Genomic DNA, 26751 nt, shown 5'->3' with positions numbered 1-26751 from the left:
AGAATTCTCATTTCTTTTTTGTGGTCTTTATTTAACACTTGACTTCATGGAATACATTTGTTATTTCATTTCATTTCCAAAATGTCTCCATTATTTTATATACTTGTCCAAGTCCTGGTTCAAAGTTCAAAGCATTACACTTTTCCATCCCAAATGGATTACGAGGATCCTTTACATGAGAAAAGTATGCTCCTTCTTCATACAGGAACAGCTGGAAGCAGTATGACAGCTAATGAGTAAAAGGGCTTTCTGGAAACTGACAACTTCTTGAATCTGTGGAAACAAGAAGGCTGGAATAAGACTTACATTCATCAGTTTCAATAAGTAGAACAGACCTCAATTTGTGATGAATTCAGTGAAGAGACTGTATCTGTCACTCTTGAACCTAGCTCATCTAAGTAAACCACTGTAGGTAGTTTAAGAACAAATATGCACAATATACTTATACATTCAGGGGAATGTATTCTAATTTAATCCGTAGAATTCAAGTTAAAAAAAAACACACTAGGCTTTTATGCAATCGATTTAAAGAATATTTGGAGAAAAGGAAGATTGCAAAAAAACTATTTAAACCTGATTTTCTTTAAAAAATTAATTTTGATTTTTTTCAAAGTATAAACTTTAAAAGTTACAAACAGACTCTTACAAAAATATAGGCATGCACCAGAGATCTACTCATATATCAATGAGGAAAGCCCTAGTATGGTGAAGCTGCTTCCAAAACCATTTTGAGGATCTGAATATTTGTAGGCATTTATAATGAATGTTAGTTTAGTTAGATGCAAAATTGCTTAAATCCTGCAGTGCAATAAAACATTAAACGTTGACATTATCTTTTTTTTTGGTGGATAGGCTCAACAAAATGTGCAAGTTAACATGTGACTTCACCTGGAATATAATTAGTAACTAGTTGCAAAGTCAAAAACAAGTGTTTTCCTAGAGAATCAACTAGTCCCAGGCTGGACTTGTTAAACAATGTCTTGGTGTAACAATGGAAGTCATGTTCCTTATTTCCAAGTTTTGGGTAATTTTTCCTAATTAAAAAAAATGTTTAAATCTGAGTGTTTCTTGTTGCTATTGTAATTGAACTCATTAGGTTGGATATTTGGACTAAAAATCAACCATCTCAACTGCTTTCAGTAGTGAAGATAATAAAAAAGAGGGATGAGGATCTTTTTATTTTAAAATTCAAATAAGCATCTATCACGTGTGAGTGTTTCATTCCATATCAAGGTCAACATGGGAGGAGAAATGAACAATGGAAAGAAGGCAGAACAAATACCCCCATGGGCTGAAGCAAGTGGGAACTGTCTTCCCTTCCCCCAACAGGGTTGCTTTTATTCAAGGGAACAGCCTTTGTGGAATCGGTATCTCCAGCCTTTTGTATAGGTGCTAGGCCGAGGAGCTTAGGCAGGCACAGCAAGCCCCACCCCTTGCACCGTGTCCTAGTCACTAGCTAATGCCTGGAATAAATTCGCCACTCGCCCTGCGTGGGCTCATTCACAGCTTTGTCGTCCAGGGCTGGGCGCTTCCTCTTTGGGACTGAAATAACAGAGCACAGACAGCTCGGGCGTGATGCCGGGAGCTCTCCTTCCTAGGCTCTTCTTTTTCCTAGGCAATAAAAATCAACTCGTAATAAAAATAAAACAAAACCTGCCAGCAGTGTCTCTCTCCCCCTTCCCGTTCCCTCCCGGCTTTTTCTGAACGTTGGGTGAATCTTTGCAAGCCTCCATCCCTGGAGGGTGGGGTGGGGGTGGGGGAGGTAGCTCAGTAAAACTGGTAGGAGACGTCTGGAAGAAAGCGAGTCTCCCGGGTATTTCAGCACCTAGGCACAAACAGTGGGGCAGTCGACTGACAGCCCCCCGATTGGTGGGTCTGGAAAGCAGTGAATTCAACGAGGCGCCGAGCCTGGCTAGGTTGGGGTCGTGGGGGTAATTCTCCAGGTGCTCTTTGCTGGATCTTGGGGTCTGGGCCACCGGCGCGCCCCGCCCGGCTCTGTCCCCGCAGCCTCGCCGGCTGCCAGGCTTTGTGGTTCGCTCGTGCGGCTGGGCCCCTGCTGGGGGTGTAGTTACGAGCATGTGCAGACAGCAGCCCAAGGTAGAGCGAGCGTGCCGGGCAAGCCCTGAGACTTGCCTTGCAATGCCATGTTTGTGTATGTGCTCTAACTCCCGGAGAGCAATCAGGGAGACGGCTCCCCCGCCGGACTTGGCTCATGTTTTCTTGTTTCTGTTTCAGCCTTCAGGATAATTCCTTCAGCAGCACCGCTGCAACAGAGTAAGTGATTCTTACCATTAAAAATTAGACTTGCATGCCTTTCTCTGGAAGCAACTATCATGAAGGTATTCACCGTCCCCTACCCCTCTTCGTATTAGATGCATTGTCTCCTATAATCTGGGACTGCGAAGATCGCCAGACATGCTGACTGATGGGGCCCAGAAATCTTTACAGGTTGAAATCAGCATTTTAGCAGCTGCAGAGAGATATTAAAACCAGCTGGTTGCTTGCAGAAGCTCCATGCTCCAAGATGAGTTCTTGGAGCTCGAATTTTTAAAAAATCTATCTGACATGTCAGAAAGGGAGCTTGGTTGTATTTTGCCAACATTAGTGTCAGTTTCATGCAGTACAAGCTGTGTACATGTACCACAAATAGGAGATGGATGCGAAATGACTTTGAGTTTAATTTCCAGCATGGGATAAACAAACTAAACTTACCCTTGTTCTCTCCTGTCTACAGATTTTTAAGACACAGTGGAGTAAACTTTTCTTGCATGCTCTTTGTCGTTTTTGTCTTCTGACCTCAGAGATGTGGCTATAGGAGAAATGAGTTATCTGGTCCTACAGTGAAAGCTGTTGACTAGGGCAACTAACACTATTTAAACATGGGATGAAGGAGTACAGTGTTTTACTCAAGTCCAGCAGGCACAGTATTTTTTTTATTAGATATTTATAGTTAATCATTTTAAGTCTTGTCATCCCTTCCTTAATGTTTGCCCAATATTATACTCTACATGTAAAACATTAATAGGTAGCTTATTTTGCTAATACTGTATATAATTTATATAGACATATGTGTACAAACTATATATATGTACATCATTTTGCAATATTTCTCTAGGCTAATTTATGTTGTTAACTTCTGGGACCTTTTGTTAGAAGTGGCTCCTAACAGCTTTTTAGGAACAAGACAAGCATAAAGTTGTATTCTTAAATGTCATTTAAAAATATTTTAGAAGTTTGACACAGAAACCCCACTTAACTTGGGTGATGTTTACCGAAGTTTTCAAAAAAGCAAATAAATGTAGAAATGAACATCATTTGAGTTTCAGGTCCCACCACTATCACAGTGACTTGGTGATAGAGAGGTAAGATTCTACAGTACTTCCTATGCCCTCTATTTCCATTATTATGAGAGGTAAGATTCTACAGTACTTCCTATGCCCTCTATTTCCATGATTATTATTATTATTATTATTATTATTATTATTATTACTACTACTACTACTACTACTACTACTATTACTACTACTACTACATAATTTCTCTGTATTTGGATTGCGATTCTCTTAGTGTCCAGCTTTGAGCTCGCTTAAGTAGTCACTTTAGGGGGAAAAAAGAAGTCAGGGTTGACTTTAGAAGATGCTCCTGTTAATGAGATTTCTTAGTAACCTGTGCTCCACTTTACTTTTCTAAAAGCATAGATAAAAGGAGAGATGTATGACAAAATTTGCAGGGTGAAGATGAGCTCTTGACATTCTGGTTCAGGTGCACAGGTACTGCTCTCCTCCCTTTGCTGTGCTTCTAAGCACCAAGAGCTTTTCAGAACCTGATTCTCAGGACGTCTGTGTGATTAAATCCCTGGAAACAGTCACAGGCCTAACAACTTCAAAATGGAAACTCTTAGTTCCATATTTCACATGCTTTTTTTTTCTTCTTCTTCTAAATTTTGGTAAAGGTTCTATGGTTAAATGCTGGAGAGAGTGTGGTGCCTTGTCTTTGGATACTCCCCAAGGAGTACTGATTGCATAAGATCATGTTGTTACTTTCAGAGAAGTGAGAATGATTTATTTTAAAAGGCTCTGAGTGATAATTGGGAAGCCATCTGGCTAATATAAGAATCTAAGAAACATATTTGGAAACATACCAAAAGCTTCATAGGTATAACACAGCTCAGACTAGGGTCATTTAAAACTAGTCATTGTCCAACATAACTCCTGCCACCTGCCTCAATAATCTGAACCATGTTCCTTCTTTCTCTGGGAATGCTCCCTTAGCCAGAAGGACTAGGAGGCACTATCCTGAGACACAGACATAGCAGGTGCTCAGTGAATGTTCCCTTGAGATCTTGCATTGGGGAGGCACTTTCCTCCCTTATATGTTTCAGAGACAAGAAAAGTTGCTCTTCCTCCTGTCCCCATTCTGTTCCTACTTTCTTCTTACTCAAACCCCCTGAAATTGTACCTGGAGATGATTTCTTTGAGATTAAGGATTCTAGTCGTGAATGGAAATATAAGTCTATGCTCCTGGAAGGTGGATTCAAGTTGTCATTAAAATTTTAATATGAGTTATTTTATCAGATATTCTGAAAGGGTTCCACTTGGCCAGTTGGAGATCTCATTAAAGTCAAACAGAAGCGGAATTGGGAAGGACACAAGGACAGATTTTTTTCTCGTTTTTTCCTAGTCCTAGCATTGTCTATGTGGCTCTGAACCAATTTCAATTTCTTTTTCTGTCCAGCTTCTTTTAATATCAGAATGGCCTTGGCCTTTTCTTCTGTATCTGCAGCATCTTTCTGTCTATTATTTTTCCATGGTCAATTTCCTATGTTGTCCTGGCTAACTATGTATTTGAAATGAAGCCTGGCCTGGCTTGCAATTATTCTGACTGGTTATCATTCAAAGCATTGATTCTCAAAACCTACTGATCATCACTATATACTGGGAAACAAGATTGGAGTTTATAGACAATATAGACTCCCAGGCTTTATCTCCACAGGGAACTCAGAATGAGTGGGTGGTTGTGTTGGAATCAGCTCAGTGCTGGTCTGGATTTTGGAAATCTTTAGGTGATAACTTTTTAGAAGCTTACTAGTTAAGCAGATGGGTAATCTGGCTTAAATTCTGCATTTCTAGGCCCATTCTTAAGAGAGTTGTAGTGGAGTAGAGATGGTGGGGCAGGGGAAGCTGGTGTCAGCTGTTTTGTTGGGGCACATGGTACTATAGGGTGAATGGAAATCCCTTTCTAACCCAACTACATTTCATCTACCAGCCACTCTTTTCTTCCTGTTTAGTCAGAAAAAAGTACTTTTCATGGATACTTCTTTCACTACATTATTCTAAGAAATGTCCTTCTCCCTCTCTCATGAGTCTCTGGGAATACAGACTAAGGAGGCGTTTTGACTCCTGCCTTGTGGACTTTGTGTGGGTAGAGAATAAACAACCCTGGCTCCACTGTTCTAGGCCTTGGAATCCTAGGCAATAAAACCCTGTGAGTGATGGTAATTTCTACCTTGTAGCATGGTCAGGTTGAATTGAGATAGTATAAAAACGCAGGTAAGATGTGAATCACCATGTACATTTACCACTGAGCTACATCTCCACTTCTTTTTATTTTTATTTTGAGACAAGGTCTCACCAAGTTGCCTAGGCTGACCTCGAATGTGGGATCATCCTCCTTAGTACCCTGAATCACTAGGATTACAGGCAGGCATCACTAAACCTGACTCACATTTTTTTTTTTTTACTATGAACAACCCTAAGAAAAACATTCTATATGTCAATCCAATGCACATATGTGTAACTTAAATAAGTTCAGCGAGTCAATAATTAACACTGTACTAACATTTTCTACTGAATCTTACAACCCAAACAAAAAAAGTGCTGGTAGCTGCTGTGTAATTTTACAATTCACTAACAGGTCACAACATACAATTTGAAAAACATTTCATTACAATATATTACATATTGAATATCTGAGAAAGATCGTGCAAAGGATTGGGCTTAAAATTCCTGTGTAGGGCTGTAAGGTAGGAAGAGAATGCCATGCCCAAAATCAGTTGATCTCTTGGTTTGAGTTTATTTTTTTCCAGGAACGAGGATATGTGGGTATTGGTTCCCACTGTGGAATATGATTTTATAAATGGACCAGTACTATACATTTGCAATGTACCCCTGAGCAAGAATAGAAAGGAGTTGCTAAATTAATGGAAGCAGATGGTCTTTATTAAAGTAACCAGAAACTCCATAGAACTCAAAGGGTTTGTGTACCTGTGCTCTGTATGCTGGTAGGGAGGTCTACATCAATTGCTAAACTATAGTCTTAGAGTTGTGTTTCTTTGAATGGCAAATGGAGTTATTCACTCTGTATTAAAATTGGATCCACTAATTTGGTCCAGACTCATGTTTCAGAAAGCTTCTGCAATTTTGTATGTTCTGGTGCTCAGTTTCCATTTTTAACTGATTATATTTGAGGAGAAAGATTAATAAATCAAATGAGGGAAAAATAAGTTGTTACCAAATCCCCAAACAATTGGTATTGTTGAGCTCCAGGGTTAATCTCAGATTGAGTCTTAGAGGCAGCAATTCTAGATGCCTATTCTTCATAGATTTTGCTACTTTGCTATTGGAAAACATTATTATTCACATTATAAAGCACAGTTGATCTGGTAGGTGATTGCTGCTAATGGAGTAGAACAAAACAATACTTGTGAATATAATATTGTTTTCTGTGAGATGGACAGAATGGATTATTGGTGGTCAAAGCCGGGAGAAAGCAAGACAATTTAGATCATTTGGTTAAAAGGAGTGTTTAGGTTTTGTTTTTTGTTTTTTTATAGAGGGAACAAACTATTTCAGCAGGTAAAGAGGGTTAGAGTCTGTAGGTGGCTTTGTTTATTTAACTCACTACAAAAGCCATAATTTAAAAAGATTATAAGGAAAGCTAACTGAAACTTTTATTAACTCATTTTGTGGGTTATTTATATACCATTGCAAGTTAAGACTATTTAAAAATTAAAACCTATTTAATATAGTACAAGTACTATAAATATCATCATCTTTATATGTTTAATAGGTATTCATTTACCTGTTTATTTTTGTCTACTCATTATTCTCCAAATTCTTCAGTGCAGGGACCAAATCTTTTCAAAATTTTGCATCCTTTAGAAGCAATGTTTCTCAAAATGTCGGTATCCAAATTGTAACTTGTATAAGAGAAGAAAAGAACAGAATATAGGGAGTAAACATTTAATAACTTTAGTAGAAGTTTGACATTGCTGTGACATCCTTACCAAAGTATTTGTACACAGGGGATGCATTATATAAAACAAACAAACAAACAAACAAAAAGTTGGTCAGTCCTGAACCCCAGAAAGTTTTAGAAGCACAGTTACAATGCCTAATTCAGCACTTGGGCTCAGTTAATGTTCAATTAATATTTGTTAAATCATTTCAGGAACTAGACTTGCTGAAGGAACGGAAATAATGTTTTAATTCAAGTAGTTTTTGAGTGTCAACTCTGAAATAGCACTATATCAGTGTATCTAGAAAATGAAATTATAGTTATTTCTTCTCATGAATGAGTAAGCCATTAAATCTCAGAACTGGAAAGGATTACATAGCAGTGTGAAGCAAGAAATGGTTTGTTACCTGAGAATGAAGAGTAAACACTGTCAAGGTTGAAGTAAGAACATGGCAGGTGTGTGAACTTGGCTGGGAAGGTTCTCAGAGCTGGTGAGTCCTAACTTGGGCAGTGAAGAATAAGTAACAACTTTAGATGAAAAACGCATTCCAGGATGGGGTGAGGCAAGGTGAGAATGTCTGAGAATAGGAACACAGACTCCTTCCTACCCTAGAGTCGGAGAATGGTCTTACTCCAGATTTCCCTAGGCAGTATATGAAGTACTTGAGATTTTTCAGTATGAAAGAGCCAAAGCTTTTCACAAGATCAAGAAAGTCTGAGGCCAATGGGAGCAAGCATGGTTTGAGACTACTTGATGCAGAGAAAATGCTAAGAGGTGTGAGATCGAATCTCCTTTGAGTTAACCTCCATCCACTCATCATGGTTCCTGAAGTCCTTGTGCTATGAACATCTATGTCCTTGGTAAGATCTTATTATCTTAGGTAATATCTGTTAGCATGGAGGCAAAAAGAAAAGTCATAGCTGGTTCTGAGCTTTTACGCTTACATGCTGTGACAACACTAGTAGTGACACTGTGACAACACAGGCATCATTATCCAATGACATGTTAGGGCTCAGTTGGTTTGGGAGAGATTTTTGAGGATTGTTGAATTTTGTAGTTTATATGTTAATCTTGATCTAATTCTAGATCATTGCTGCTACTGCCATAGTGGACAGTTGGATCTGACGTGTTTTTCTCCCCACTTTCTTTAGGTGTGACGAAGACATAGTCTCTTTACATGAAGATCAGACTGACTGTTCCAGTCTCAGGTATGGACCATGATTGCTTGATTCTTATTTGTGAGAATCAGAAACCATCTAGGTCTGGTGTCTCTGCATTCTGGTATCTTCTTTATACTCAAATTATTTGTTTTCATCTCTTACACTTGATTTTCAGGGTTTTTGTTTGTTTGCTTTTTATTTGTTTTGGTACTGGGGATTGAATCCACAAGTGCTTAACTACTGAGGCCATATCCCCAACCATTTTTAAAATTTTTTGTTCTGAGACAATGTCTCACTAAGTTGCTTAGGGCCTCCCTAAGTTACTGAGGCTTGCTTTGAACTTGTAATCCTCCTGCCTCAACCTTCCAAGCCATTGGGATTACAAGCATGCACCATATGCCCGGCTAGATTTTTAGCTCTTAAGGGAAGTTTTGTCTTGTATATTTTTGTATACCCACTTTGTACTTAGGACAATTATATCTATTTGGGAAATACTCAATAAATGCCTATTGAACATTGATTAGCCTATCTCACAGAACCCATGGTGCACTCTTAGTAAGAAGTTCTAGACTATTCACCAAACATGTTATTTGGGGCATGTTCTTGGCCATTAGGAGGATCATGGTACAACAGCAAAATGTTTATGGTCTGCTATTTCTTCAACATTTACTTTGTTTTGAGTACTTTCATGAACATTGTCTTATTTAACATAAACAACTGAAAGAAAACTGATGTTTTCTTCTTCATCCAGTAGATGGTAAAACTGAGGCTCAGAGGGATTATAGCTCATACAAATAACATGACACTCTGAGGCAGAATTTGGACCCAAATCTGTCAAATTCTACAGTTCAGTTATTGCATAACAACATTTGTTGAGGGACTATTTTGTATGTCAGAAATGAGTCAAGATTTGGGATAAAGTCAAACCAATCCTAATTCCTCTAGCAGAATTTGGTTGCCTAAAGAAGATAGGCAAGAACACAGATGAAGTATTGCAGTGTTAATATATTATAGGTAAGTACAGGATTCACCTAGGACTGTATTAGTCAACTTTTTATTGCTGTGACTAAAAATATCTGACAAGAACAACTTAGGGGAGCAAAAGTTTATTTTCCACTCGCGATTTCAGAGGACTCAGTCCATGGTGGCGACTATTGCTCTGAGCCTGAGGTCATATAGAACATCATGGTGGAAAGGCCTGGGGGAGGAAAGGTGCTCACCTCATGTCAGCCGGAAAGCAGAGAGAAAACTAGGAGTCACAAAATATATACCCTCCTTAGATTACAACTCTCATAATCTAATCATTTCACCTCCTATATTAACACAGGAGCTATACAAACAAACTATAACAAGAACTAAATAGCCCAGACAGTATTCTGGGATAGATTCCTGAAGAAAATTACACATGGCAAAAAACTGTTTTTTTTTTCTTTTTCTTTCTATCTATCTATCTATCTATCTATCTATCTATCTATCTATTTGTGTGTGTGTGTGTGTGTGTGTGTGTGATTCTAAGGCCACAAAAAATTTGATGCCACCAAGCAGAGGGAGCAGCTTAATGGAAAGCCAACAGTAGGCAGAGAGAATATTGGAGTTGGGGGAATAACAAGCAATTCAGGTAGTAGGAACCCTGAGAAGTGGGGGTAAAAATGCAAGGGGTGATAAGAAATGAAGCTTTAGAGATAAGCAAAAATCAGATTGCATAGGGTTTGCATGCCCTACTAAGGAGTTTGGAATTAAGTTTTTAAGTATTGAGGAAACTAAAAAGAACATGAATGTGTGTGAGTGTGTGCAAATAATCACTTGGCCAAGGCCCTGCCCGAGAGACACAATAGCTTTCATTTATTGGGTTGTGACCTGGAGCCAACTTTCTGTGGTAGGCATTTTATAGAGATCATACAATGCTGCGAGGTAGAGATGATGTCCATTTTATTGTATGAGGATTGTAGAGCTGAAGTGATGTGGCCCAGACTGCACAACTAAATGGAAAGATCTTTCAAACTCGCATCCTTTTCTGGACACCATGTTCCTTGTCAGTTATGATTTATTCCAATGAGTAGTGACATAAAATATATAACGTGTACTTTTCTGTTTTGGGAATCCTAAGGAACCAATAAATAATATGTAAAAGGTATATTTCTGGAGATGACTTTGATAATCAGGTCTTACATGTGTATATAGGTGAAAGATGCTTTGCTCCTTTCCCCCTTTCTTTCCCTTCAAAGTTAACATATGATCACATTTATAAATATTGGGCAACTTGGAAATATGAAGTAAAACAAATTTTAGGCATTTTGGGGGAATGAGTCTATCAAAGTCATTTTAGATTTGAAAAAACTCCTTTTTTTCCCCTCTAATTCCAGAGTGTTCTGGAATTCTACTTGAATCAGGAACATTAAGTTAATTGTAAACTTTTCTTTCTCCCACAGGAACATAAAGTAGATGAGTATTATTCCATATTTCCTTGTGGGAAAAAAATTCATTTCAAATGAACTAGTATGATTTCCAATTCATGGTTTGATATTAATTTCTAAACTCATTAGTGACTTAGATTTTTTTTTTCAGGGCGTTTTTGTATGCCAGGTAATCTGTCTACCACTAAGCTGTATCCTCATCCTGGGTAAAAAATAATTGTGAATTATCTTAAGATCAGTGTCATTGGCATTGATTTTTTTTTTCAGTTACTGACAATGAAGAATTATTTCACTTGTTGAGTTCTCTTTTATCAGGGAACAGGAAGTTTGTCCTGAGACTTAAGCTTAACTGTTCTACATTGTTTAATTTCTACCCTTTGCCCACTGCACAAGGCCTCTACTACTGATTATCTATCCCAATCTTTGTTTTGGTCTTTTCCAGAGACTAATGGAAGTTCATTCTCCCCTGAGATTATCTTAGTGAATTTAATCTTTCTTTTATTTGTGAAAATGTGTCTTTAGCAGAGAGCATAGAAATCGTCCTTTGTTGGTCTTGCCTCTTGGCTTTATGTGTCCTTCAGCAAGGAGGAATATCTTCCCAGATCTCACCAAAACTCTTTTATGGGTGGTTCCAATAAGAGAGCATAAAGCAAAAACACCTGGGGAAAGTGGCTGCTCCTAATGAATTGCATGATCTGGCCTAAGTGATTTCCAGAGGGTTAAGGTTGATGAAATTCTGTTTGCTTCATTCCATAGTGTTTGCTTCATTCTTAGCAAAATGAAAAATAAAATGTATTTAGGTTTAAGTAAGACCAATGGCTTCAAATAGGAGTGTTACCATGTCAGTATTTCTGAGAAGATTAGAACTGAAGGGGTGGGGGAACACTGTATTGAATTTGTGGAGTGAAAAATGCAAGCACCATTCCTTGCACCTGAAGTGTATGGTGGTAATGCCAGCCTCTTCTATGTTCTTTAGTGACTTGGGACTAACAGAACCCAAACACCAAGATCTTTGACTTTCCACTAGGGGCTTTGCTCAGATGGCCTGGTTAAGTAAAATCAGGCTCTTACCTTATATTTGATCCAGGTGACTTGTATTCTATCAAAGTAGGTCCCATTAAACTCTTAAATGCCTCTGAAAATTGTAAGGAGATGATTATAAGCTTGGGAGGCATCCCATCTTGAACCCAGAATACAGGCTTGAGAAACTGAGATCTTCCTGACCACCATGAGTCTGGGTAAATTGGCCCTTTCATTAGGCATGTTGTTTGGTTGCTGCATTTTAATCTATAAATTTGGGATTACAATGTCTACCCTGAAAATTTCATATTATTATTGTGAGGAAAATGTGATATATGTGAAAGCATCTTAAAGTGTAAAATTTAAAACCAATGATGGTATGCACATAGTGACAACTATAAAAAGTATGTATCCCCTTGAAGAATGGAAGGGAAAGTAGAGAAATTAAAAAGCGTGAAATTCGCCATTTCTTAAGTTGTTCCTATAAAATTAATTCTTAAGTAGTTCCTGAGCCTGCACTAAAAATTTTGTTAGGAATCCTATTGGTATAGCAGCAATGAATGTATATCATCAGCGTCTCTTTGTCCACAGCTTTATTCAATTTTTGGTGCTTTTTAATTGGGACTCTCCTCTTGTAGGGATGAAGACAATAAAGAGAATTACCCAGACGCCCGGGTTCCTGTAGAGGAGCACGCGCCGCCCCACGGAGAGGCACCGCAGCATGTAGAGCAGACGGTGCAGGTGGACTGCGTACTGCGACCCGCCATGGGCAACTTCAAGTCCAGGAAGCCCAAGTCCATCTTCAGAACTGAGAGTGGGAGGACCCACGGAGAAAGTCAGGTATGGCTAACATTTTGCTGGGTACCTTGGCAGAGATGAGGGTAGTTTGAGGGCACTGCCAGCCCGAGACACTTGGATGCTCTTGTGAGTAGAAATTGTGCATTCTGGACAGGCTAATAATGCTTTAGTGCCCTTTCAAACCGGCGTTCTTAAATATTGGATTTTCACGGAAAGGAGCGGTCTCTCTTTTGCCGGGAAGGGGAAGACCTCTTTTTCCTTTCTTCATTCAAGACAGTGTAGCTCTTGCTCCAAACTTGGGGATTCTAGTCAGCAAAATCAAAAGTGCCAGCTTGATCTGGAGCCATGTATTCTTAGACTACAGTTTAGTGGCCTTGAATAAACATTCAGGTGTGTATGTGTGTGTGTTTCTGTGTGCTGGTGGTATTGGGTTCTTTGGAGCCAATCAGTATTTAAATGAACGAATGCAGCGTCTTTCCAACCAGATTCTGGTTATCAGTTGGTATTTTATAATTGTTTTTCTAGTTGTCTAGACTATAGCAAAGAACGTGATTTTAAAAATCTAAAAGTTCCTCATAATTTATGATGCTTTTAAAAGAGATTAAATATAATCTGCTTTTATCTTACTACGAAGTTAATATTGCCAACATATAGATTATACTTATAATGCACTTAACATAGTTTTGAGGACATGGATGCTCCATAAATGTAAGCTTTACTCTTAAGATGTTAACTTTAAAAATAATGCAGGAGACTCTTAAGTGGAATATGCTAATTACGTAGGAACTTTAAGTCCAATCCTATTTAGCAACGGGTGCCAGGTGATCTTCCTGTTAGAACAACTTTTGCTGGGCAGCTTATTTGACCTTGCAGTTTTGTTATGTACCTTGTGAATTTTGTTTCTCTTCTTCCTTGGCATTGTGACCTCTTATTTTTGCAGTGAAGTGTGAATGCCTCTGCATTCATGAAGCTGTATTGTGATTATCTTATTCTGTGTATGACTCCCATTGCAGAGGAGAGCATGGACTACCACTGGGTTGTTATAAGCTTGATGCCCTGAGTGCTACTGAATGTACCCCACCATCTCTCTCTTTAGAGTTTCGCTGGGAAGGCACAGGTTCCAAAGGGTGCTTAAGTCTGAGTGATTTCAGGAATCACCTGTGACATTGTGGGCTTCAGAGTGACTAGCCATCTCAGAATACCCTCTTTTTGTCATTCTGTAGTCTGGCCTTACAGAAATTACACAGATGTCAGTTTGTAATAAGGTGGTAATGGTGTATGTAATTCCCAGCCTGTTGCTTATACATAGGAAAGTTAGAGGAGAGAGACATATTGGCATAGTCTTTGCACATAAAACTGTATAGGAATTCTGATGGGATTTGAGTGGCCAATTCTGATTCATTGAGCTTTATTTTCAAATATAATTTGTGTAGTCAAAATATTGGTTGTATTATAAATTCTCCCAATTATATCCTGGTTAAAAGGAAGATTATTGTTGAATGCATACAAACAACCTCTTTAGAAAAAGTAGGGACACTTGGGTATGAATTTTTGAACTCTGGGGTTCAGTGAGACTCCAATATCATTTTTAAATGTTTCATTTTATTTGACATAAGCAGTGTGGGCTATCGATAGTTGAAATAGAAGACTCCTTATTTTCAGAAAATAGAACATTAAAAATACATTGAACAAAGAACATTATAATAATACTACTTAGAGTAGTCTTAACATAACTGATTCTTTTTTCCCTTGACCTGGGTTTGGTGGTATCATGAAGTGGTCTGCTTCTTCACAAAGTCTTGCAAATCCTGACAGTCTGCTGGTGTCACAAGATATCTATATCCAAGGTTCAGTTCTTTGAGCTGTCAATTGTTTAAAGGATGTGGTGCTTTTCCATGGAGTGCTTGAGATTCTTTGTCAGAGACACAAACCTGGCCTAAAACTGAGTAAAGCCTTAAGCATTGGAGGAAAACAAAACTATAGATGATTGAAACTGAAATGGCTATGATTAATTTACTACTGATAATTTTAACATGTGAAATGCCTAATGAGCCTCATAATAGAATAATGCATAATGTGAAGTGCAAAACAATAAAATCATCCCCCTCACAATTAGACAGAATACCTTGAAGGATAATGACTAAGCCAGTGACTAAGCCTATTTTCAAATAAGCCAGGGAATATTATTTCTGGTATTATAAAAATGGATGAATATAGGTTTTCAGAGGAAAAAAAAACCTTAATGTAAAACATAATTATCCTAAGACTATACCAAGAATATCAAGTAAAAAGATGCATTAAGTTGGGTGTAGGTCCTAGACATCTGTGTTTTTATTAGCTCCATAGGTAATCTGTCTTCCTTTTAACCAGGATTTAATTGGAAAAATCTATTATGCAACCAACATCTTGTGTACAGTGTTGTTTTGAGAATGAAACACAAATGAAGCTCGCTGCTATATTTGAGAAAGAACTGAATTATAACAGGCCACTTAAATTTTGGGCATCTTACTTCTGCTGTGTACCCTAGGTTGAAAACCTGTAGCTTTGATGATGCTAGATTCAAGTGAAGGCTGTGGACAGGTCAACATCTTAAATAGTAAATGTTTATCACTGATAACACTATAGAATTGCCTGATATCAGGTAAAGTTTCACCAAATATAGGACAAATATAGGGAAATTTGATAGAACTGTCTGGTAAGAGTTTTGATTACAGGGCAAATGTTATATTCATTAGGCTTACCATGCAAGGTTGTAGAGAGAATCATTTTCTGTAAAGCTGGATGGATGCACTTGGGGGAAACTAAGTTGAAGTTGTAGCTGTGAGTCCTGTCTGATGCTCGTTGCCACTATTAAGACGTTGAGTTCTCATATTGTTATGGGATCATCATTCCCTAAGAGCAACTGTAAAGAACCGATGGGTATAACCCTCTTTGAGACTGAAGAACACTATTGTGTATGGGCTGGGGTTGTGGCTCAGTGGTAGAGTGCTTGCCTCGCATGTATGAGGCACTGGGTTCGATCACCGGCACCACATGAAAAAACTAGATAAACAGAAATAAAGGTATTGTGTCCATCTACAATTTAAAATATTTTTAAAAAAGAACACTATTGTGTGTGTTGAGCTATTGAGATTTCTGGGTTTTTCTTTTCACAGAATTTGTATGTAGGATCTGAGAGTAGTTTTTCATTCTGATCCCAATCAGAATGTAGGGAAGGCAGAAGAAGCCAGATGGAAGCCATTGAAAGTTTGGCTTGATGCCCACCTTTCTTACCTTTAAAGTTCAAAATGAGCAGTTCCACTTCTAGTTGGTCAAGTTAGGATTTTAATTTTAGCAAGTTTTCTTTAATCTTGGCCTTGACCCACCTCTATGAGAAGGAACCAGAGTAGAGTAGCAGAATCTAAGATTTTGTGTGCATTTGTGAATGACTAAAATTCCAGTTTTGCATCCACTTTGAATGTCTTAAAATGAGAAAGCTTAGTATATTTACAATAAAAAAGAAGACCAGGATCCATGAAGACAATGTAAGAATGTCCTCCAAGAAGTTAATATGTTTGGGATTAGGAGAATGTTTATTTGAACCAGAATCAGTTTTCCTTTCTGCTTGTTTATTGGTTTCTCTCGTAGACAATGAGCTTTGGAAAAGAATGGCTTGGGTTAGGATCATTTAAGGACCTGTCTCCAGAAAGGCTGGGTTTTCATTGATATATTGAAGTTAAAACAAGATGTATGAGTCTGTGCTAAGCATAAATTCTTGAGTGAAATGTCTAGTCAAATTGCAAACACTCTTTCCAAGGAGAAGAACTGATTGAAGGCATGGATTGTATGTTTTAGTATTTTGTGGAAAAATTAAAAGTGGTCCTGTACTGAATGCTATGCAAGTTGTAATATTAATTCCTGACAGGCTGATTTGAAACAGATTAGATTTGATGAACAGAAACTACTTCCTGTATTGGACCTTAACACTGTCCAGAGGGTATTCATTTTTAGCATTAGTAGATGGAGTCTTGTCATCCTCACTCCCTGCCATCTGGCATCATACTATGCATCATCCTTCTGTCCTCTCCTCTGGTGGCTATTTTAGCAAAATACAAAAAGTACAAAGCTATATAGAGAGCTTTTCTGCAGTGAGCTGTGTACTGTGATCCTTCTGCTAATCCACTTCCTTGGGGAGACCAGCTGTTTGGGCTGTTGTATATCAGCATCAGGTTTCTTCTACTTGGCTGTAGTAGGTGCTGTAAGAAGCTGGAATGAAATCCAGGTCTGATTGTAAAATTTTCATGTTAATGTTTCTGCAGAAATAAAAAATTAAAAATAATAATTTCAAGCAAAGTAACTCAACTATGAAATATTTATTTATGGGGAATATTATTATTGCAATAGGCTCTGAATTAAAAGAAAGATAATAGTTAATTCTGGGACATTCCTCCCACCTCTCCAAAATTCTGTTTCCAATTATGGATCTTCTTTATGCATTGTTTGCTTTTTTGCAGGGTGTTGAGAGCATGAATTCATTGATTCTAACAATGGGGAGGTAATTGTTTTAACTATCAATTTATGACCCATTATTTCTCATGCATGATTTTTACAGCTCCAGTGTGGATGTTTTACTTTAATTTCTGTTTATGTATGGATGTTCTGAAAGATTTTACTGGTGAGGAAGAAAAGTGGTCCTCTAGTATGTTTTCTTTTTTTTTTTTTCCCAGATCACATGTAGTACTGTTTTTATTCATGTGGTACCTCCATGAGGAGGCACCACATGAATAAATCTATAGCTTGAATAGAATAAATCTATTCATTCACCACATGAATGAATCTATAGCTTTGTTCCCAAAGCTATAGATCCCATTCTGGAAGTTCAAAATCAACAGCCCCAGGAAAGCACCAACAGCTCCTTCTCACAGGCCATATTTCTAAGTTTTATTTATTTTTTATTTTTGATTCTTTTTTTATTATTGTTCAAAACATTACAAAGCTCTTGACATATCATATTTCATACATTTGATTCAAGCAGATATGAACTCCCATTTTTACCCCGTATACATATTGCAGATTCACATCGGTTCCACATCCACTTTTTTACATACTGCCATACTAGTGTCGTATTCTGCTGCCCTTCCTATCCTCTACTATCCCCCCTCCCCTCCCCTGCCCTCCCCTGTTTTCTTAGTTTCCCTTAATTATCCCAAGAGTAAAGTGATAGAGATTCAGGAGAACAGGGTTCTGAGAAATGCAGTGTTCTTAAAAGTGAGGCCAACTGAGTCAATGTTTAGATTTAGTGGTTTCTCATGGTCTATAAGATTTGATACTCCTCTTTGAATTTAACTATCAACTCCTGTTCTTAAACAGTGAATATAAAGATGTTTAAAAAGAAACATAATGTCTGCAACATAAATTTGTCACTTTTTCGAAATACGCAAATATATTTAGCTTACATACTGACACAAAGGAATCTCAAAGAGATGTGCTTTGTTTACTTGGACATTTAATGTGAGAAGTGTTAAAAAATTGATACTCGTATGGAATTTGCATTCAGAACAACTGATTTGAGACTTTCAAGTTTATAAGGAAAGGGAAACTTGAAAATTTTACAGTGCTCAGGGCTATATTATCTGATAGTCCATCTATTATAGAATTTACAGAAGGATTATTTTAAAAAATGAACAAGGACACTGGGGATATGCAGCTCATTGGTAGAGTGCCTGCTTAGCTAGGGAAAGGCCCCGAGTTCAATCCCCAGCACCACCTCCCCGAAAAAACTAATTGAAATAATAATAAAGTACTGATGCTATTGGTTGAGTGTAGCAATGGAGGTTGGTAAGGACTTATCTCCAGTTACCACTGCCTATAATATTAAACAGATACAGACTGCTTCTGTATAGGATATTAAAATGGTCTGTTTTGCTTCTTCCTTTGCATCTTTTGCATACACAAATTCTTAAATAATTTCTGATTTTTCCTACAGAGTTCCCAGGATGGTTTCTGACATTATGCAGCCATTTAAATTCATCCCATAATAAAAAAGTCAATACATACATGGGAAAAAGAGCATCTTTGGGACATTTTCCTTCTCGGCTATTTTCCTTTGTTACTTTAAACATCAGCTAACTAGATCTTTAAGGTCCATCTTTTTATTTTGATAAATGGAGGTAATTATATCAATCTTAAGAGATTATTGAGGATTAAAAGGGATAGTGATATAAACTTAAATGTTCAACAAATTTTAGGAGACTAAAAGTAATTTGTAGTTTGTAGAATATTTTATACCCATTTGGCTGGATATATAATAAATCTTATTATTTGTAAGTCTCCTGAGTTGTGCAAGGTTGGTAGTGTCCAAAGTAACCCAGAGCATTATGATTTAAGCCATCAAAAGTGCATTTTTCACACACACACTAGCAAGCCATCATTGGTCACTAGGAGGTATGTGAACACAGCCAATTAAGGAATATGGTTAATGAAGCATTTTTAGTCTTGAATGTTTCTGGTTTGAGTCAGAGAGAAAAGATCTCTGAAGAGTCCTGTACCAACCATTAGAAACTCCAGTCCTGAAGTTGTATACAGGATTTCTTCACTCATTGATCAGAGTTGGTCATATGCTTCCTTCATTAACACAAGCCCAAAATACACTGGGCCAAGAAGTACAATCCTACCACACTTACTAAGGAGGAGAATAAAATAACGGCCAACAACACTAGTGACTTCCACATTCTTTATTCAAAATAGCAAGTAACCCAAAGCAAAATTAAATTATGTCCCCCTCTTTCTGATGCGTAAAATACTAAAATATTGATGTTATTAATGTGAAGGACTAGAAGAAGAAAAAACTTTAATTAGGTTGTCTCTAAATTATATACCTTATTGTTTTCAATAAGAGCTGGAGTTTTGTCAAGCATCCCTTCAATTAAGTACCTGCTTTATTATTATGTGGAACAAAGAAGTAGGTCTAGTATTGATTTCTTCTGGATTGCCAAATGAAAATTTAGAGCTCACTAATTTTGCTGTTTTGTTAGGAATAATTGGGGTCTTACTCTTGCCAGAATATTGTAGTATCTTTGGGTTATGATGGAGTGATTTGGAGGCAATTTGATCCAAAAATACTTCCTGTAAAAAGTGTATTTGGCAATTTGAATATTGTAAGATGTGGGAGCTGGGTTTCTGCATTCGCATACATATGCAAATTCACATCTTCACTTACTTGGTGATATTTATCCAAGAGCAGAGTGTTCTTCAGGCAAAGAAAACAGCTTAGCAAGGACTTCCACAGCCTGTTTTGGAGCTTGGAAGTAAAGCTGTTTGGAAGGTTTGGATAGTAGAAACGTAATGAACTGACATTTTGGGCAACTGAGAATCACTAATCTAAACTTTATCAAACACAGTTAAATATCACTGTGGGACTGAGACATAACATATCAACCTCAAGCCTACAATTTTGGGCCCCATATTTTGTGAGAGAAATAGTTGCCAGATACAATTAAAATTTGAATTCCAGATAAACAATATTTTTAGAACAAGCATGTTCCAAATATTACATGAGATATACTTAACATAAATTACATATTCAACATAAATTCATTGTGTGTCTGAAATTCAAATGTAACTAGGCATCCTGGGTTTTTTTTTTATTTGCTAACTCTAGTGACCCTATTAAGAATGAGCAGCCTGAGCATTTAATCATATGCACTGTCTCTTCTCAAGTAACCCATAGTATCCCTGTAAGCCTGAGAACTGGCTTGTTTTGTTTGTTGTTTGTTTCCTTGTCTTTCAAGAATGGTTAAAGATGGCCTAGGAAGGGAGGTCTGCAGCCTGTCTAAATGGAGAAGATTTGTTAAAAGCATTTATTTTATCTGTAGTGTTCAAAGAACATGAAACATTTTGGAAAAAGCTGCCCACTCTCTTGGGATGATAAATCCTTAAAAAAAGGACAGAAGCACTCAAAATTTGAAAATTTACCCTCAAAGTTTGTGAACCTATTCTATAGAATCCTGCTTGCTATGATCAGTGGCCACAATCAAATCAATAGGAAGGGTGACTTTTATGATCCAGCTTCTGCATTAAAGTGACCAAAAGTGACATAGCTTTTGCCATAAGCAGACAGAACAGTACTGCCATGTTTTGAGACTTAATTCTATTGAAGATAAGTGGCCAACCAGAGCCTCCTAGTTTTGAAAAGTGCTGCTCTGCACTGAGGCTAGTGTTGCACAAACATGTACACAAGCATGTGAGGATAGTTAGCTATTTTAAGCTTGATGTTATTATGTGTATGCCTCCAGGCACAGGTAACTTGATGTTTTTTGATCCTGATGGAACTTTATCTTTCCACCCAGTGATCCTGGGTGTGGTTTTGTTCTGAATCTTTATTTAGATGAACGCCTCACAGCTTTATTGTTTAATAAGTTGTAGCCACAATTAGGGGATTTTTTGTAGAGACAGATGTTTGGCACTATTCCTTTTGTGCTTTAACATGCTGAGCTGTAGGGTTATGATTGCTTGACTTGGTAATGTTGTGTGCCTGAGCAATTTTCAACAGGAAAGGTCAATTCAATGTTAGATCTGGGGGCTTCTTCTCTGTAAATAATGTTAAATACCCCAGGTTTAAAGCTAATTCAGTTTGTCAGCCTGGTAAGGGGTTGTGATTGTCTTTCATTGTGTTTTAATCAGAAACATGATTAAAACAAAAACCACCACGGGAAGCCATCAGATGAGTGCTTGTGGATCCACAGGAGGGCATATTTTTCTCCCACCTCTTTATTCTGTCAGTTTCTCCCTGTTGCTAGTCTTCTCTGCACTATTGAAACTGGCATTAGATTTAGAAATATAGCCTGGACTTATGAACACCTGGATACTTATCTCTCTCTGAAAACCAAGAGGATTGAACAAAAGCCTGAATTAGTTGAGTTCTAAATATAAAATAGCTTTAAATCCTGAATATTTGCCGATTTCTTTTAAAAATTTGTTGAATTTGTTTTTTACTGGTTACTTACAAAGACTTTGGTAGTTTGTGACTCTTTCTACCTGATGTGAAGCAGCATGATGGAAGTGTGGGGGTCAGGGAAGTCTTAAATCCCCCACTTTCCCATCCAGCTTATGCCAAAATTCAGGATGGGAACTCAGTGATTGATTCCTGATGAAGTGCCTGGAGGTTAGAATCCTAGCTGGGCCATGTGCTAGGCAGGGATCATTAGAGCTCTGTTCCAGTCAATATAGCTTTGATGTCTTCAGGGTTTGGTGGCAAATGAGGGGCTTAAGCCCAGTTCACCAAGAAGTCGCCAAACCTATGTAGAGACTGTGGTGCTCTCAAGGTGGGCATCAGGATGAGGAGCAGTATGAGGGAACTCATACTGGGTCAGACAGAGATTCTGATCTCTTGGAAATGGAGGCAAAATTTTAATACAACAAATAATGAAGGTCTTTGTAAACTGTTTTTTTTTAAACGATTTTTAATAGAAAAAATGAAATAGGTGCAACAATTATTGAGCATTATTTTACTTTCCTGTTATTGAAATTTTCATTATTTGGTTAGAATTTTAGAAATAACACACCCAGAATTTATTAGGGTGTCTGATTGTGATGCTATACCTCTGAATACATTTTGTTGTTGACTAAGGTACTTTTGAAGTTGGTTTATTTTGGCTTCCTCTTACTCACAAACTAGTTGCTGTGATTTGTTTCAGACTTTAATATTATGTTCTTTAAAAGGAGTCTTTTTCATTGTATTCAAGACTAAAGAGTATGCCTTTAATGCACATGCACACACAAAAGTAAACATCTGTCTCCTTATTTTGAAATAGATAATTTTAATCGGTTACCTGTATTTCTTTAGTGATGTCAGGATCTACATTCTATTCAAAGGTGGTCCGCCCCAGACACACTAAGTTAGCCTTTTCCTTTTCAAACTGCCAATTATACTAACTGTCCCTTCCTGGGCAAAGCCTCCAGTTGGTTTTGTTTGATTTGACAAATTTGCTTGATTTGGGTCAATAACAACATAGTCTTTCATCAATGATGCCAGTTTAAGTGTGTCTGAAAGGACTTTGAGGGCTACTGGATTGAATAATGTTTCCCCCAAAATTCATATCAACTTGAAACCTCAGGATGTGACCTTATATGCAAATAGGTTTGATCATTGCATCAAAGATGGAAAATTGGCTACAAAGTAGTTGGCAACCACATAGAATAGATAGTCTTAAAGTCTGGCTTTCTTAAGATGATAGATATAGTTGACATATTGGTCTCAGTGTTGATTTTATTATCAGCTGAGACCATGGTTGGATGGCAAGATGCAGAACTTGTTGACCTTTAGATCAGGTTTCTAACTAATAGGAATCCTAAGAAGCCTTGGACCACTGTAGCTGTGACCACAAAGACAGATGAGATCCAGACGAGATCTGATGCTTGTGACAGGCATACTGTCTATCACAGGGGAGATAGGTGCCAAGTCCTTGGAGTCCTCAAGTGCTGGCAGCAACATGGTATCTGTTGTCATTGTGTTCACTTGGATCCTTGTGAAGCACCTAAGGTGACTGAGGGATGAGAGTACCCACCTATACATTTGTTTGAAGGATTGAGGTAATACTTTTAAAGTGCTTACTATAGTTCTTTGTGTATAAATAACTATCAAATAAATGATAATATTTATTGAGCATTCATTTAACATTATTAACTAGTATATTATATCCTCACATATTGTCACTATAGTAAGAATGAAAATTATAAGTTCATTTTTTCTTGGGAAAAGACAGATTTTTTTCTCCCCTGTGGCCATGGTGACCAGTAACCATCAGGACCTGTCTTATCCCTGTCTATATGGATCAGTAACAACTTGCTTCTGCAATTTTGCATGTCTCTTTAAGCTAGCCAGTCAGGGCATCTGCCAGCACATGAGATTGTAAAGCCCGACAATTAGCAACAGCTTAACTGTTGTAATATGCTTCTGCAAATCAGTCAGTCAACAATATTCTCACTCCAGCTTTGCTTCTGCAGCTGAAGGTCACCTGATGCCTCAGCACATTCTGAAGTCTGCCAGTCCCTGACCTCTAAGGGTCTTCAAACCCTGGGTACGATGAGTTCTTTGCTTAGTTTAGGTAGACACTCTTAAAATGCAGCTCTCTTGGTTTAGCAAGCAAGAAATTCCACTTTGAGTTCATATATTAAGTTGGGACCTTTTTCTTCAATGGTAGAGATCTGTATAAAGTGATAAGGGGGTCACAAAGATGGGGCCATATGGAAGAATTCATGTAAGAGGTGATTTTCAATCCAAATTGTGCAACAGGAGTCATCCAAGTGGAGAAAATGACAGGGAGGTTTCCTAGGTAGAAGGAATATACCATGAGTGAAGAGATGAGGGATACTGGCAGTTCAAGGGCTGCCACCTGATTTGTCATGCCTACACTGTGAGATGTGGTAAAGGAAGATAGACTAGAGAAGTTTGTTCTGGCTGCGTTGTAAGGGTTTTGGATTCCATTCTAAGGAGCTTTCTTGTTCTGGTGTTGCTCTAACATTTTGTTTGTTTTCTAAGTCCTAACAGCAGAGGAGACCCAACTTTTACCATAAGAGGGAGTTTCTTTTAAATCTTTCTATAGAGGATATTTTTCATTCCATTTTGACTGCCAAGCATCTGAACTCTGTTCTTGTGTTTGGAGAATTTCCCACAGGAGAAAATAAAAGCTGACTCCTTTTCTTTTTCCTTCCTTTGCTTCTGTAGAAGTGGAAAAGGCCAATATTTACTCTTCCATCTTCCTTTCAGATAGAACATGGGGGCAATCTAGGTTCTGCCATTTGGATGTACCTGCCTCAGTCTTGGCTTAAGAGCATATGGCTCAAAGAAACTCCAGGGATGGAGTGTTTGCCATAAGAAATAAGATCTGGCTGCATGCAGTGGGCATGGTGGTACCCATTTTTCAGTGTGTGGTGAGCATTGCATACTATAGAATTAACAGTTTTTCATCAATCCTAAAATTTACATATTACCAACATTTTGATATCATTGAAATGAGAAAGCCCCTTAAAATCAGTGTTGTGATAGTTGATAATGTTATAAGAGTTGACAATAATGTTAAGCAGCATTATTTACTTAGACTATTATGCTATTATTTTACTTTTAAAGATTAATTATCAAAAAATGCAGTATCCAGATTAGATTAGTTCTGAAGCTAATTTTGTTTTTATCCTGGCCTAGCAGTCCAATGGGTTGCTTCTCCAGCCCTTTGGGTTGTTCTGTAAGTTTCCCAATAAATTCATTCTTTGCTTAAATTATTTAGTTTATGTATTAGTTTTTCATCATCATGACCAAAATACCCAATAAGAACCACTTAGAGGAGGAAATGTTTATTTGGGGCTTATGTTTTCAGAGGTCCAGTCCATATTTGACTACATCAATCTGGGCCTTAGGTTAAGCAGAACAATATGGTGGAAGGGAGTGGCTTAAGAGCAGAACTAGCTCATGGCAGCCAGGAAGCAGAGAGAGGACAAGTAGCCATGGTAATAAGATATCATCCCCAAGGGTATGCACCCAGTGACCTACTTTCTTTAGCTTATGGTTACCACAACAGTCCATGCAAACTATTAATCCATCATATGGATCCACTGATTAGGTTACAGCTTTCATTGCATTTCTGAATATTCCTGCATTATATATTACAGGAGCTTACTGGGAGACACTTTCAAATCATAATAGTTCATTTCTACTGTTTAAAGCTAAGGATCTTGATTGATACATGATATCATCTTAAAATGTTTGAGAACTCCACGGTTTATTAATGTTTAAATGAAAAAAAATTTCTAAATTATATTTGATGTCCCAGGAAATTATGTTAATAACATAGTCAACAAATATTTATCGAGTATCTGTATGATATGATAGAGAATGAGTTCTGTGATAGAGTAGATACCATGAAAATTTCATTCTAATACATATCTTACGGGCTTAAAGCCCCTGGCACAGCACCCAGTGCATGCAATGAAACACTGGTAGATACCTTAACACCGGGAAATGATGTCACCTAATTTTGGAATCTCTTCTTATGGACTTTCTTCAGTTATTCTTAGTATAATTTCCGTGGTGGAATCCTGTCTCCCTTCAGGATTTCCTGTATCTTTAAGCCGTAGGGAAGATAGTTTGTAGTATGGATATGTGGCCTTTAAATTGGAGATGCTGTAATATCCATCAGCCCACCTCCAAATGTTATTGAATGGAAATGTTCTGGTGTTAAGCTCTTCTTCTTCCTTCCAGATAACCTCTAGGTTTCCAAATAAAAATCTCAGAATGAGCAGTGCTCATTCAAATTAGTATTTAAATCTAATAATCCTTTCTTAGACTTTTCTCAGGTCCATATAAAGACTTTCCTACAGTGTATGTACCCTTTACTTGGAATATTCAATTCAATCCAAATGCGTCATCTGATCCTGTTGTGTAAATGGAAGCCCTCTTTGAAACAAAACCTCTACATAGTCTACTTTTGGCTAAAGAGTCTGTATTAATCAGCTTTCTGTCACTAAAAATACATGGATATCTGTCAGCCCAGCTCCAAATGCTGAACATTCCTCCTACTTTTGAATTAAAGAAAAGATTATTTACCTTTCAGTTTTGGAACTTCAAAGGCCCAGATTGGGCAGTGTGGGTGTAGGCTTTCCTCTGGTGATAGCAGTGGCTGTAAGCACATTGTGGCAGGAATGTGTAGGAGCAAACTATTGCCTCTTGAACTGGAGCAGAGACAGAAAGAATAGGCAGGGTCCCACATCCCTCTCGAGGACATGCTTCCAGCAACCTTAAAACTTCTCATAGGCACTGCTTTTAAAGTTCTAAAAACCCTTCATCGACCATACCCTGGTGACCAAGCCTCTCTATATATCCCTTTGGGAGATACTCAGTAAACAAACCATAGCAGAGTATGATAAAAGACTTAGAGAGAGAAAGTCCTAATGGCTGTTAATTGGAGGAGAATCAGACAGAGAATCTAAGATGAGGGTTGGCCCCTGTCAGGTCAGTCCTGCTTGTCTTGTCCCTTTACCTCTTACCCAAAGTCTAGCATCTTGGGTTCTGAAGATATGAATGGTGTATTATTGTTGACTTAACAGTAAAGATTGGGCATCTTTTAATTACTGTTAAAATGGATGTGAAATC

The 26751-nt window shown here is 37.7% G+C and overlaps 1 protein-coding gene across 8 annotated transcripts in view; it reads left to right on the top strand.

Annotated features, from left to right (window-relative positions):
- Positions 1-1768: 1768 nt before the first annotated feature.
- Fam13c (family with sequence similarity 13 member C) overlaps positions 1769-26751 on the top strand; it is a 118422-nt gene continuing 93439 nt past the window's right edge. For 2 of the 8 annotated variants that reach the window (XM_048813978.1, XM_048813975.1), the window contains exons 1-3: positions 2104-2274; positions 8389-8445; positions 12470-12671. In XM_048813978.1, the coding sequence (XP_048669935.1) occupies positions 2213-2274; positions 8389-8445; positions 12470-12671 (321 nt within the window). In that variant the 5' untranslated portion in view covers positions 2104-2212. The other 6 variants (XM_048813994.1, XM_048813989.1, XM_048813970.1 and 3 more) reach the window with 6 other exon arrangements.

The sequence above is a fragment of the Marmota marmota genome, unplaced genomic scaffold (assembly GCF_001458135.2).
Source record: "Marmota marmota marmota unplaced genomic scaffold, marMar, whole genome shotgun sequence".
NCBI lineage: Eukaryota > Metazoa > Chordata > Mammalia > Rodentia > Sciuridae > Marmota > Marmota marmota.
This window is presented reverse-complemented; position numbering and strand designations above follow the sequence as displayed.